This window comes from Manis javanica, chromosome 1 (genome assembly GCF_040802235.1).
Source record: "Manis javanica isolate MJ-LG chromosome 1, MJ_LKY, whole genome shotgun sequence".
In the NCBI taxonomy this organism is placed as follows: Eukaryota; Metazoa; Chordata; class Mammalia; order Pholidota; family Manidae; genus Manis; species Manis javanica.
Window position 1 is genome coordinate 165159514 of NC_133156.1, and position 14412 is coordinate 165173925.

The following is a 14412-nucleotide window of genomic DNA, read 5'->3' on the forward strand; positions in this document are numbered from 1 at the left end:
GTCAAGGTTATTTATCTCATAAAATGCAGTTTCAGAAGTACCTGTATTCTTCTGCATCATTTTAATCAGACTTATAATTATTTACCAAAGTTGTGAGACATCTGGGAATTTGAAGACTGACAATGTTCACAGATACTAAGGAGTTACTGTTTATTTTTTTGATGTGATAGTGATAATTGTGGTTATGATTTTCTTAAGTCCTTAGCTTTTAGAAGTATATATTGAAATTTTTATGTAAGCTTGAAATTTTCTGTAATAAAATATTTTATAAAACATATTTTTTGAAATCTCTGAGAAAATTTAAATTCCAACAGTAGATTTAAGAAAAATATTTTCTTCTTTTTCTCAGGCAAAGAACAGAGCAGTTCACTATTTACATTTTATAGAACGATATGAAGACCATACAAGTGAGTCTTAATTTTTTCTTGAAAAATTTTCAGGATTACTTTTTTCAGTATGTGTGGTTCTCTGCTTATCACGTTCTAGAACAAGTAAATACATAAAATGTTGAAACAAACTTTCTCTCTTGCAAAGGTTAGAAATGAGTGAAATCAGAATTTGTCACGCATTCTTGGCCATTGTGTGATGGCTGCTTGGGGTAGTCTTAGTAGCTTTGCATTATTTGCAAGGGCATTACAGTCATACACCTAATTTCTCGTTTATGTTTTTACCCTCCAGTATTCCATGATATTTCTTTAACATTTAAAAGGACACATATCAAGATGAAGAAACAACCCAGAGGTAACTAAAAAATTCTTATAATTTGTTCATGAGAAAGGGAAAGTGTAACAATTCTATCCTGTTCTCCATTTTTGCTCACATTTAGTGAACTCATTTTGAAAACGCGAAGGTGGAAAGGCCTACTTTAGATATAAGAAGGCTGATGCTCTTGGAGAAATAGAAAACAGTCAACCCACTCAGGCTCTTGGGAGCCCGAGCATGTTCCAGGGGTGACTGTAGGCGGGAAGAGCGCATAAGGGATAGTGAGGAGTTGGGTTTGGAGGAGTGGAACATTAGTTCCTCCTCTACAGTTCATCGATGCCATTAGATGGTCTCTCTTCTCACAGTTCACTCAGCTTCAGTCACATACTTGCATCGTCACGTACAGATTGAGCATCTTCTGTGAGCTGGGTGCTGTGCTGAGCTCTGGGGATAAGAGATGGACCTTCCTGTCTTGTGGGCAAGCTGGCAGGCAGGCAGAGTTCAGGCTCTTGGACTGTGGCTGTCATGCCCAGTGGACTCCAGGTGTAGAATTCTTGAGCACTTTGGTTTGTGTTTAGCCTGTAGTTCTATAGTAAAAATGATTTCAGAAGATAAAAGATTCCATTCAAATTTTTCATGTCCAAGCTTCTAGTACAGCTCTGTTAGAGCTATGGCCTGGAAATAAATCAAGAAGAAAGTCTCAAGTCCTTGAGGTGGGAAAGCCAGCATGAGGAAGGCGGTGCCCCTGCATGAGGTCAGTGGAATGGAATGCAGGTCAGGAAGGGCTTTGTCAGTTGTGAAGTTCTTTATTATTTAATTTTAACTCAGAACAACAGGAAGTGAAGGGTTTTGAGTGGGGAGTGATGTGTTTGGTTTGTTTTTAAAGCTGTTCTGGAGAAGGGATTACATGTACACAGAGCAGGGCAGGAGGCTGGTGGGGAGACCATCCAGGATGTAGAGGCATGAAAGTTGTTGAGAAAGACAGGCCAGTAGCTAGGAGGGAATCCAGGAGGGGGTGCGTTACTGGCACCAAGAGAGGAGTTTTTCCAGGAGGAGGAAGTGGACATCTTTGCTCAGCGCAGGAGTCAAGGAGCAAGATCACAGATGTGTCCTTCCATCCTTAGGTCTCATGGGTCTGGGGTGCCAATAACTTTCGTGCATCTCTGTTAATCTTCCTAACAACCCTGTTTTGTTGCCTGTGTGTTCAAGAGATTTATATATATATAATTTCTTTAATCCTTATAACATCTCATGTAAGTAAGTGAACCATAGACGTTGAGTACGTTGTCATGGGTCCCCCAGCTGGGAAGTGATGAAGCCACAATGAGAACCAGGGTCTCCTAGACCCAGAGCCTGAGGCTGTATGAAAGCCAGCAGGCGAGTGATTCCGTGTTTCTGCTTTTCTAGGCTATGGCCTCCACTGCCACCGGGCCATTATCACCATCTGCCGGCTCATTGGCATCAAAGACATGTATGCCAAGGTCTCTGGGTCCACCAACATGCTCAACCTCACCCGGGGCGTCTTCCATGGGCTCTCCCACCAGGTAACCCTTCCCTGGGGTCTGAAACAGAAGCTGTAGTTCGTGTGTGTACACTGAGACCGCAATGTCCTGGGGGCTGCCTCGGTCATGGCTTGCTGTCTGTGGCGGCATTAGGTCAGTTAATCCAACTGAAGAGCCAGTTCATGAAAGCTGACCTTTAAAAAATATTCATGGGGCTGGAGGGCATTATGCTCAGTGAAATAGGCCAGGCGGAGAAAGACAAGTACCAAATGATTTCCCTCATTTGTGGAGTGTAACAGCGAAGCAAAACTGAAGGAACAAAACAGAAGCAGACTCACAGACTCCAAGAAGGGATTAGTGGTTACCAGAGGGGAGGGGTGGGGGAGGACGGGTGGGGAGGGTGGGAGAAGGGGATTGAGGGGTATTATGATGGGCACACATGGTGTGGGGGAATCATGGGGAAGACAGTGTAGCACAGAGAAGGCAAATAGTGACTGTGGCATCTTACTATCCTGATGGACAGTGACTGCAATGGGGTATAGGGGGGACACAGTAATATGAGTGAATGTAGTAACCACATTGTTTTTTCATGTGAAACCTTCGTAAGAGTGTGTATCAATAATACCTTAATAAAAAAAAATACTTCATGGGTATTTGGAACTTCCAAAATTGAGTATTTTTGAAAGCCAGTAATTATAATGTTTTATTAAGAAAAGAATTCCCACTTGTTCTACAGCCCCAACAATGTAGAAATGTAAAGTAAAAAGAGAAAGGCCGTTTCCCATTTAGTCCTTACAGTTGGACTAGAGTGAAGCCTCTATGACACCTCTCTCAGGAGAGCTGTCTTCCCAAGAGAGTAGAAGCAGTTTTTGTATTACTTGCAGGGGACCCGTGAGTGAGAAGGAGCTAATGGACATTTATATGCCAGGTCATTTCTGCACATAGGTGGGAGCCCTGGGCAGCTGCCCAGCTTACATCTGCAGCCTGGGCTACGCTCATAGCTGCTCCCTCTGCAGCAAAGAGGAAAGGCTGCAAGTACGTGGGCTCTGCCTGGGCTGTTCCCCTACCTTCACGGCAGGACCCGCCTGCCCCTTGGAAGGGTGCCTAGACTGCAGAGCTCAATGAGCAGAAAAGACAGCCAGGCTCAAGAGACCATTTGCTGGCCTCCATTGGTTGAGGACTTTGACAAGTTTCCTGACACTTAAAATGGTGATCCATGGGATAATTGTGCATGTCTCTGTTTAAAATAGGAAAATTGATTAAAAGGAAAACCTTTGTTAAAAGAACTTTTTTGAACAGTGTGTGTGTGTGTGTGTGTGTGTGTGTGTGCTTACGTGTGTGTGTTGGTACTATTTTAAACATCCTTCAAAAGTACTTCTAAATTCAAACTTATTGGTTTAATTGTTTGATATAACTTTTAGCTAGGTCATATTTATGATCAAGTAGACTTGTTCTCTTATGTAATATTTTTGTTTTGTGTTAGTATTTTGGATCTTCTCATGTGCTTACCAGTATTGCCCCTTCTAAAATGCCATCAGCTATAAAAATGTTGCATTATTTAATGTGCCATCCCTAAATGAGAAAGCCTCCACCTCATTGATTGGTATGACACACCAATTTGTTATTGTTTTTTTTTAATGAAATAGTTCATGTCTTTTCTAATTTCAAGCATATATGGAATTAGAATGAATAGTGCAAGATGGCCATAAAATCTGGAAACACAAAATTGAATATATCAAATATTTTAATGTACTATCAGTAACTTATCTACTAAACTGATTTGCCTGTTACCAGATTTTGATAGGCAGCTGCTGTATGAGTCCCTGTGGCCCTCTCACCCCAGTCCACACTTAGCAGCTTGTGACCAGTCTTACTTCTCAATACCATCCCCACCCAGCCCAGTTACTGAATGAAATCTCAGGTGTTATTTTATTTCATCCATAAATATTTCAATATGTACTGCCAAAAGATGGAATTAAAAAATAACCCACAATACTATTATCATACCTAAGGAATTCCCAGTACTTCAGTGTCATCAAATACCTAGTCAGTCAGTGCTCATAGGATTGTACCCATTTTTCAGATTAAAGAAATGTGTTTTACAGAATTTGAATGAATCATATTGCAGAAAAGGTCACATTGTTAGTTTCTGCTGTTTGTTTCAAGTCATTTTGAAGCTGTAGGTTCCCCTCTTTTTTTCCTTGCAGTTTTCGTGTGGAGGAAACCAGGTTGTTTGTCCAGTAGTTTCCCAGTCTGGTGCTGACTAAGTACCTCTGGGCCCTTAACGTCTTCTCTCCCTACAAATCCTGTAAATTGGTAGCTAGAGCTGTGAGCTTGATGAGATTCCAGTTCAGTTTGGGCACCACATGGCACATAGTTGGGAAGGTTTGGAAGGCAAGAGACCAGGTCCCCTGGCCCTTCCTCCCTTCCAGTCAGGTGCACAGGTCATCAGAGTGTGCATAAGACCAAATCCGTAAACCAGAATCAGCTGAAATGTTACCAAAGTCCCCCAAGCATACAGTGTTTTCACTGACTTCCATCTGGCTGTGGAAGCTCCTGTTTACCTTAACACATGCACCTCCTAGACCTAACCTGGTGTTCTCAATTTGGTCTTGTCCAGGAAACCCATCAACAGCTGGCTGATAAGAAGAGTCTCCATGTTGTGGAATTCCGGGAGGAATGTGGCCCTTTGCCTATTGTAGTTGCCTCCCCCCAGGGGGTCTTGAGGAAGGATCCGGAGCCAGAAGATGAGGTTTCCAACATCAAACTGGATTGGGAAGAAGTGCGGGTTGCACAGGGAATGAAGCGCTCTGTGTGGTCAGGTTTAAAGAGAGCCGCCACCTGAGCTTCCCTCTTGGCCTTGTACAGCCACAGTACCTGGTACTCTCCTCCCCTTGGAAGAGACAACCCCTTGCACATTTTTTTATAAGGAAAGGCAAACTTTAACTTCTTTATTTACAATTAATAAATAATTATAGCTTTAACTTATTGAGCATGGGATATATATCTGGCGCTGTGATAGGAACTTCACATATATATTTTAAGTTCAAGACTACTTTAAAAATTCATTTAAATTAGCAAAAGTGGGTGAATTCAGGAGACAGGCTTATGGTCTGACCCATTCAAAAATAATATGCAAAATAATAATTGCCATAATAATTACAGCCAATACATATTAACTCTTACTTGTCCACAATGAATGTTATGACTTCATTTTACAAAGAAGGTGAGTTCTTGACTCTTGTCACATCTAGAAAGTAGAGGAAAACAAGCTTTTTTTGCCTGGATGTCCTCTTTTATGAGCCCTCTGCGTGGGTGCTCTGGAGGCTGCTCTAGGTATGGACTCGCACACACATCACTTATCAGAGTTCACTGTGTGCACGTGTTACCAGTTTGAAGTGTAGAAACCTTCCCTCCCTTTAAGCCCTTTACCCTTCCCTATTTCTGTAATTGCTTTAAATTTTCCTCTGCCTACATTGGGAATCACATTAGACAACATCATACTTTTTGTTTCATCCATCAAACATAATACAGAATACTCAAGAAGGAAAAGGCCTGTATTCACCCATCTTCTTACTCTTTCCATTGTTCTTTTTTTTTTTTTTTCATGATATTCCAAGAATCCTTCTTTTACCATTTTCAGTAGGGGAAAAACCCAGTTCTCCTTTTTTAGTTTTACACAAGTATAAACCACATTCATACACTTCTGCTACCACGTGTGGGGGGTTTTCTTCCACCAAGTAATTCAGTACAATACTAGCTGGGTGTTGTACAGTTTAACAGTTCTGACACTTTACCTAAAGATAGTGTCAGACCCTACAAGTTAAGGGCTCAGTCCACAGGATTGCCCTCACCCCACTTTACATGCCCATTGCAATTCCTGTTGTCACTTGTGCTTCTGACTGATTGGCTATAAATTGAGGCTCTCATGAGTCCCTCACCGGTTGAATTAATTTGCTAGAGCAGCTCACAGAACTCAGGAAAACAATTTACTTACATTTACCAGTTTCTTATAAAAGGATTTGATCAAGGCTGCAGGTGAATATCCAGATGGAAGAGAGGTGCAGGGCTGGGTGGGTGGGAAGGGGCACGGAGCTTCCATGCCTTCTCTGGGCATGCCACTCTGCCAGCACTTCCACATGTTCACCAGCCTGGAAGCTCTCCAAACCCTGTACTTTGAGGATTTAATGGAAGCTTCATTTTATGGATGGATCGTTAACTCCATATCCAGCTTCTCTACCCTCTCAGGAGAATGGGAGGTGGGGCTGGCAATTCCAAGCTTCTAATCGTGTCTTGGTCTTTCCAGTGATGCCCCCATCTAGGAGCCCACCCAGAGTCACCTCATAGAACAAAAGGCACTGCTGACACCCAGGAAATTCCAAGGGATTTAAGAACTCTGTCAGGAACTGGGGTCAAAGACCAATAATTTGAACAAAAGATGCTCCTAGTGCCGTTAGCACTTAGGAAATTACAAAGTTTTTAGGAGTTCTGTGTCAAGAACCGGGGGCAATCTATTTTTCAATATATAGTTTTCACATTTCCTTTCTGCTTCAAGAACTTCCTGTTAACCATTCTTTTAGGATATGTCTACTGACAACTAATTCTCTTAGTTTTCCTTCATCTGAGAATGTTTTTATTTTCCTTTCATGGCTAAAGAGTAATCTCACCAGATGGAGAATTCAAGGTTAACAACTCTTCTTTCAGCACTTCCTTCAGGCCTCCAGGGTTTCTGATGACAGATCTGCTTTCATTTGTTTTCTTGTATAGACACGGTATTGTTTTTCTCTCTGCTTTCAAGAATGTTTCTTTATCTTTAGTTTTCTGAAGTCTGATTGTATGTCTTGGTATGCATTTCTTTTTTTTTTTTTTTTGCATTATTTGGACCTTTTATTTTGAAGTATAATATACCTACAGAAAAGCACACTGAATTCACATGTAACCACCCCAGATCAGGAAATAGGCTGTTGCCACCACCCCCTGGATCCCCTCTCTTGTCCCTTCACGTCACTCCCCATCCTACCGTCCCTACACAAGACCTGTTTTGGTATGGATTTCTTTTCGCTTACTCTGTCTGGGCTTAGCTCAGCTTCCTGAATCTGAGAGGTTTTTTTTTACATCCTTGTCACCATTTGTTCTGTCTTTCAGTAATAGCCATCCCAGTGGGTATGAAGTGGTATCTCAATTGTGGTTTTGATGTGCCTTTCCCTGATGGTTAATGATGTTGAACACCTTTTCATGTGCTTATTGGCCATTTTGTGTTCTTTGGAGGAATGTCTATTCAGATTTTTTGCCCATTTAAAAAATTGGGTGTCTTGCCAATGGGTTTCAGCCCTAGGCAAGTTCTCTATGGATTCAATTTGACCAAAGAAAATGACGGCAAAATGTTCTTGGGGTGAAAGGGTTATACCCAACTTTATTTCCAGGTGGCAGGTCAGTCACTAGAATCCCATTCACTCAGAGCGAGTCTGTATGCAGCAAGCCAGTGTCTGCCTCTGGGCCTCTCTGCACAGCCATCCCACACAGCTGTCCTCTGGGCCTGTCTGCACAGTCGTCCCACACAGCTGTCCTCTGGGCCTCTGTCCTTTGCACTACCACCATTGCAGCCTCTGCTCTGGTCTCCTGCAGCCATGCAGCCCAGACCACTGGGTGGAGCTCTTTATATAGAGTCAACAGCCATGTATTGCCCACAGGTGTGCAGTGAGCTAGTCAACCAGGGCCAGGTGAGAATCCTTGCCACAGGAACTCTCATTTTATCCACGTTGGGTTAATTGTGTTTTTATCGAGTATAATAGTTCTTTATAGATTCTAAATACAAGCCCCCTATCAGATATAACTTGCAAAAGTTTTCTCCCATTCTGTGGGATATTGTGGGGAAGCTGGGGTTCCTATGGCCAGGATCCTCACTGAACTTAAACCACTTGAGGATGTAACTGGCCTGTTGGGCTGCCGCTTCCACACCTGTAGGCAATAAGCTCTTATTGCGATATATAGAGAGCTGGGCCCAGTGCTCTGGGCGGAGGCAGAGATGCTAGTGCTCAACCTGTCGCCGGGAGAACAAGCCAGGTAATAAACTTTCACCTCAAGAATTTTCTACTGTAATTTCTTTGGTCGCACTGGATCCATAGCAAACTTGCCCAGGGCTGAAACCCATTGGCAAGAGAGTTATATTATCATTTTCTTATTTCTTTGAGTATTTTTCCAACCCCACCTACATCTTCCTGGGATGTTGATAATAAAAATGTTGGTGTTTTGTTAAAGTCCTACATGTCCCTAAGGCTGAATTTTTTTTTTTTCTGGTCTGTTTAATATCTGTTTAGATAGGGTAATTTCTATTGCTTTATCTTCAGGGTCACTGATTATTTCCTCTTTCCTGTCCATTGTGCTCTTGAGCCCATTAATTCAATATTTTTATTTTGGCTGTTGTATGTTACAGTTATAGTTTCCATTTGCTTCTTTTCTATTTTTTGGCTGAGCTTTTTTATAGTTTCAGGTGTGTTTGTAATTTTCACTGAAGCATTTTATGATGGCTTTTTTTGTCCTGGATATTTTCTGTATTATACTATGAAACTCTGGGTATTATTTAAATCTCTTTTAACAGGCCTTCTCTTGACTGCAGGGCTGGTGTAATGAGGTGCTGCCTCATTACTGTCAAATGGGGGCAGAAGTCCAGGTTCCCTGCTCAGGCTTCCCTCTTGCCTGGAGGGAGGAGGAGCCACCCCAGTGACACTGTGGGGAGCAGGGAAAGCCGTGTTGGACTGGATGGTGGTCGTGGGGAAAATGGAAGTTCCTGTGGCCAGGATCCTCGCCTGAACCCAAATTACTTGATGATGTAACTGGCCTGCTGCTAGGCTACTGCTTCCACACCTGTAGGCAAGAAGCTATTAATGACCAAGTCACTATGTAAAGAGCTCTGGGAGGAGGCAGAGAGGAGGATTACAGACCTGCAGACTGTTGGATGCAGACATGAGTCCAGTGTTCGTGAACAAGCCAGGTAGTAAACCCTTTCACCACAAGAACGTTCCATTGTCATTTTTCAGTCTCATGGAATCCATAGTGAACTTGCCCCAGGGCTAAAACCCATTGGTAAGACACAGGGTTTATACCCAACTATATTCAGCCCAGGTAAGTTCACTATGGATTCAGTGAGACCGAAAAATGACAATGGAACATTCTTGGGGTGAAAGGGTTTATATCCAACTTTATTCCTATGGTAGGCGATCAATTACTAGAATCCCATCCACTCAGAGTAAGTCTGCATGCAGCAAGCTGGTCTGTGCCTCTGGTCCTCTCTGCCCCTGCAGCTGTCTAAGTCTCTGTACTCGGCGCTGCCACCACTCCAGTCTCTATTCTTGCAGCCCTGCAGCTGTGCAGCAGCCCAGAGCACTATGAGCTCTTTATATAAAGTCAGTAACAATGTATTCCCCACATGTGTGTAGTTAGCAAGCCGACCAGGGTCAGGTGAGAATCCTCACCATAGGAACCTTCACTTTCTACACAGCAAGACAGTGGTGAAAGTTCTCAGCCTGATATCAAATGATACAGCTGCATTTTTCTGTGGTAATTGGCTTGAGTAAGGAAGGTAGTTACTGTCTAAAAATTTTCAGTTTTGATATGTTACCTTCCCTCCTTAAATATCAGGTAATACCAAGACATTGAACTTAAGGCAACAAAAGACAATGATCCCTTAGAGACTGGAAACAGAAATATCCCCATTTGCTATTTGGAGAAAGTCCAAGGCTCCAGGAAGGGCCCTCCCCTCAGGACATGGTGGTCTCTGGGTTGAGGAGATGGGGTTGTTAGTAAAGGACAGTCAAGATGGCTAGAGTTTACTGGGGAGAATTCCCTAGAGAGGAGAGAGAGCTGTACAGCAAGAGAACTGAGATCTGCAGAGGGTTCCCGTTGTGTACTTGAGTTGTGTACTAAACAGTGAATGCCTGTGAGGAAACTACCCAAGACCAGAGAAAGATGCACCCAAAGGATTATAGGATACAGTAGAACTGAAAATAGTGGCTGTTTTCAACCACCATAAAGGAAAACTTTATAATTCATGTGGCATTGAAAGAGTATTGACAGTGGAAGAATTAACTCTTCTAAATGTAGCTCTGTTCACAGATTACAAACCATTTAAAGTAAGGCCCAACTGGAACGCAACTGTGCCTGAGTAATTTAGTTGTGTTCCTGGGCAAGGCTCTAGAATATAAGAATACAAAAAATATCCAACACCCAGTCAGGTAAAATTAACAATGCCTGGCATCTAATAAAAAAAATCACAAAGCATGAAAATAAAACCCATAATGAGGGGCAAACTGACTAAGAAATAACATGATATTGAATGAGATTGAAACTGACTGAGAAATAACATGATGATGGAATTAGTAGATAAGGACATTAAAACAAATTGGTAGGAGTGTATTCCGTATGTTCAAAAACTAGAAAGGTTAAGCATGTAAAAAAATATTTCTCCTTGAAATTTATCAAAATTTTGCCTCAAGTATTTTAATGCTTTGTTATAAGGCACATACAGATTAAGGGTTGTTGTTATGTCTTGGAGAACTGAACCTTTTATTCCTGATATTTTCTTTGTTCTGAAGTCTGTTCTGTATGAAATTAATATATCCCCACTTTCTTTGGATTGGTGGTATTAACATGGTGTAACTTTCTCTATCCATTTACTTTTAATCTATATGTATCTTTATATTTAAAGTGGGTTTCTTGTAGATAAATGGTATTGGATCTTTTTAGGTCCACTTTGACAATCTTGTGTTTTTTAATTGGTGTATTTAAACCATTGACACTTAAAGTGATTATTAATATAGTTGGATTGCCATATTTGTTTTCTGTACATTGCTGTAGATCTTTTTTTAATTAAAAAAATTGAGATTAAAATATAACATAAAATTTACTGTCTTAAACATTTTAAAGTATTCAGTTCAGTGGTATTAAATATATTCATAACATTGTGCAACCATCACCACCATCTTTCTCCAAAACTCTTTTCATCTTTGTAGGGAAAATGAAAATTCCAATGGCCAGGATCATCACCTGACCCTAAACTGCTTGCTGATGTAATTGGCCTACTGTGCTAATGCTTACACATGTGTTGGCAATGAGCCATTATTGATGGTGTTACTATATAAAGAGCTTTTCTCAGTGTTCTGCTCAGAGGCAGAGACCAAGACAGGTTGTGAACATTCCAGAGGCAGATGTGATTCCAGCAGTCAATTTGCCACCATGAGAAGAAAGCTTGATATAAACCCTTTTACCCTTAACTTTCTGTTGTTACTTGGTCTCACTGAATCCAGAGTGAAATTTCCCAGGGCAATCTTCTTCAGGCTAGACAATCTTGCAAAACTGAAACTCTACTAATTAACAACACTCCATTCCCACCTCCCCTCAGCCCTTGGCAACCACCATTCTACTATTTGCTCTATGATTCTGATTACTATACCCCACATAAGTGGAATCATACATTATGTATCTTTTTATGACTGACTTATCTTACCTAACATAATGTCCTCAGGGTTCATCCACATTATGGCATGTCTCAGAATTCCATTCCTTTTAAAGGCTGAATAATATTCCATTGTATGTATAGACCATGTTTTTGCTTATCCATTTAGCCACTGATGGACACGTGGGTGCTTCCATGTTCTAATCATTGTGAATAGTGCTACTGTGAACATGGGTGTACAAATAATCTCTTTGAGAACCTACTTTTAATTCTTTTGGGTATTTACCCAGAAATAGTTGTTAAATCATATGGTAGTTCAATTTTGAGTTTTTCCTCAACACTTATACCATTTACATTCTCATCAACAGTAGGCACGGGTTCCAGTTTCTCTACATCCCCTCTAACACTTGTCATTTTTTTTCTTTTTTTAAAAAATAATAGCCATCCTAATGGGTGTGAGATTACCACCCATAGTTTTTGCAGTTTTGATTTGCATTTCCGTAATAACTAGTGATGTTAAGGATCTTTTCATGTGCTTATTGGCAGTTTGCGTATCTTCGGTGGAAAGAAGTCTACCCAAGGCCTTTCCCTGTTATTTATTTAGGTTGTTTGCTTTTTTGTTGAGTTTTAGGAGTTCTCTATCTATTCTGGATTTTAATCCCTTATCAGATAGATGATTAGCAAATATTTTCTTTCATTCTGTGGGTTGCCTTTTTACTCTGTTGATAGTGTCTTCTGATGCACAAAACTTAAATTTTCATGAAGTCCAATTTGCCTATTTTTTCTTTTGTCACCTGTGCCTTTGGTGTTCTATCCAAGAAGTCATTGCCAAATCCAATGTTGTGAAGTTTTTGTCCCATGTTTTCTTGTAAGAGATTTATAGTTTTGGGGCTTACATTTTGGACATAGATTTGAGTTAATTTTTATATATGGTGTTAGATAAGAGATGAACTTCATTATTTTATATTGGGTATCCAGTTTTCCCAGCACTCTTTGTTGAAAAGACTGTCCTTTCCCATTGAATGGTCTTGGCATCCTTATCAAATCATTTGACTATATATGCAAGGTTTATTTCTGGGCTTGCTAGTCCATTGGTCTACATGTCTGTTTTTATGCCAGTATCATATTGTTTTGATGAGCATAGCTTTGTAGTAAGTTTAAAATTCAGGAAGTGTCAATATTCTAGTTTTGTTCTTATTTTCACAGTTGTTTTGGCTATTTGGGGGTCCAAGATTGCACATGAGTTTTAGGATGGGTTTTTCTATTTCTGCAGATAAGTCACTGGGATTTTGGGAGGGATTGTGTTGAATCTTTAGATCACTTTCACATTTTAAGAGTATTAAATCTTCCAATCCATAAACTTGTAATTGTGTCCATTTATTTATGTCTTCTTTAATTTTCAGTAATGTTTTGTAGTTTTCATTGTACAAGTCTTTCATTTCCATGGTTAAATTAATTCTTAATTATTTTATTCTTTTGATGCTATTTTAAGTAGAATTGTTTTCTTAATTTCCATTTGTTTTCTCATGTGTAGAATGTAAATGATTATCTGTTGGCTTTGTTTCCTTCTTTGCTGAATTCGTTATTCTTTCAGTGTTGTGTATGTGTGTGTGTGATCTTTAGAATTTTGTACATACAGAATCATGTTTACAAACAGATAATTTTTCTTCTTCCTTTCTAATTTGGATGCTTTCATTTCTTTTTCTTGCCTAATTGCTCTGGCTAGATCTTGCAGTACTATGTTGAACAGAAGTAGTGAAGGAGATACCCTTACTTTTTCCTGATCTTAGAAGAAAAACTTCCAGTTGGTCACCTTTGAGAATGATGTTTTCTGTGGCTTTTTCATGTTTGGTTTTTATTATGTTTAGGTAGTTTCCTTTTATTCCTAGTTTGTTGAGTGTTTTACAAAAACGTATTGAATTTTATCAAATGGTTTTTCTGAAATTGAGATTATGTTTTTTTTCCCTTCATTCTGTTGATGTGGTCTATTGTGTTGATTAATTTTTGTATGTTGAACTATCCTTGCATTTTAGGAATAAATGCCATTTGGCCATGGTATATAATCTTTTTAATATGCTGCTGAATTCTGTTTGTTAAGTGTTTTGTTGAGGTTGTTGCATCAATACTCATAAGCGCTGTTGGTCTGTCGTTTTCTTGTATGTGTTTGCCTCTTTTATCAGAGTAATGCTGGAAGAGTGAAGCCATCAGTTCTGGGATTTTCTTTGTACAGACAGTTTTGATTACTGATTCAATCTTCTTATTAGTTATGGGTCTATTCAGATTTTCTATTTCTTCGTGATTTAGTCTTGGTAGGTTTTATGTTTAGAGGAATTTGTTCATTTCATCTAGGTTATCCAATTTGTTGGTGTACAATTGTTTGTAGTAATTATAATCCTTTTTATTTCTGTCCTTTTTATTTCTGTAGAATCAGCATTAATGTCCTCACTTTCATTTCTGATTTTAGTAATTTGAGTCTTCTTTTTTTTTTTCTTAATCCATCTAGCTAAAGGTCTGTCAGTTTTATTGCTTTTCAGAGAAAACTCTTGCTTTCATTTATTTTCTCAATTATTTTTCTAGTCTCTATAGTTTGTATATCTGCTCTCATCTTCAGTACTTTTTTTCCTTCTACCTTTGGGTTCAGTTTATTATTCTTTTTCTAGTCCCTTAATTTATAAATCAGGTTGTTGATCTGAGGTCTTTCATTTTTTAACATAAGCATTTATAGTTCAACAATTTCTCCCTTTGCAGTGCTTTTGC

At 39.8% G+C, this 14412-nt stretch overlaps 1 protein-coding gene across 4 annotated transcripts in view; it reads left to right on the forward strand.

Moving 5' to 3' along the window:
* Window positions 1-5188, forward strand: part of MRPS5 (mitochondrial ribosomal protein S5) — a 57770-nt gene extending 52582 nt beyond the window's left edge. For all 4 annotated transcript variants that reach the window (XM_017665752.3, XM_017665750.3, XM_037002158.2 and 1 more), the window contains 4 exons: window positions 350-407; window positions 679-741; window positions 2110-2246; window positions 4825-5188. In XM_017665752.3, coding sequence (XP_017521241.1) covers window positions 350-407; window positions 679-741; window positions 2110-2246; window positions 4825-5049 — 483 coding nt within the window. In that variant the 3' untranslated portion in view covers window positions 5050-5188. The remainder of the gene's footprint in view (window positions 1-349; window positions 408-678; window positions 742-2109; window positions 2247-4824) is intronic.
* The last annotated feature ends 9224 nt before the right edge of the window (window positions 5189-14412 follow it).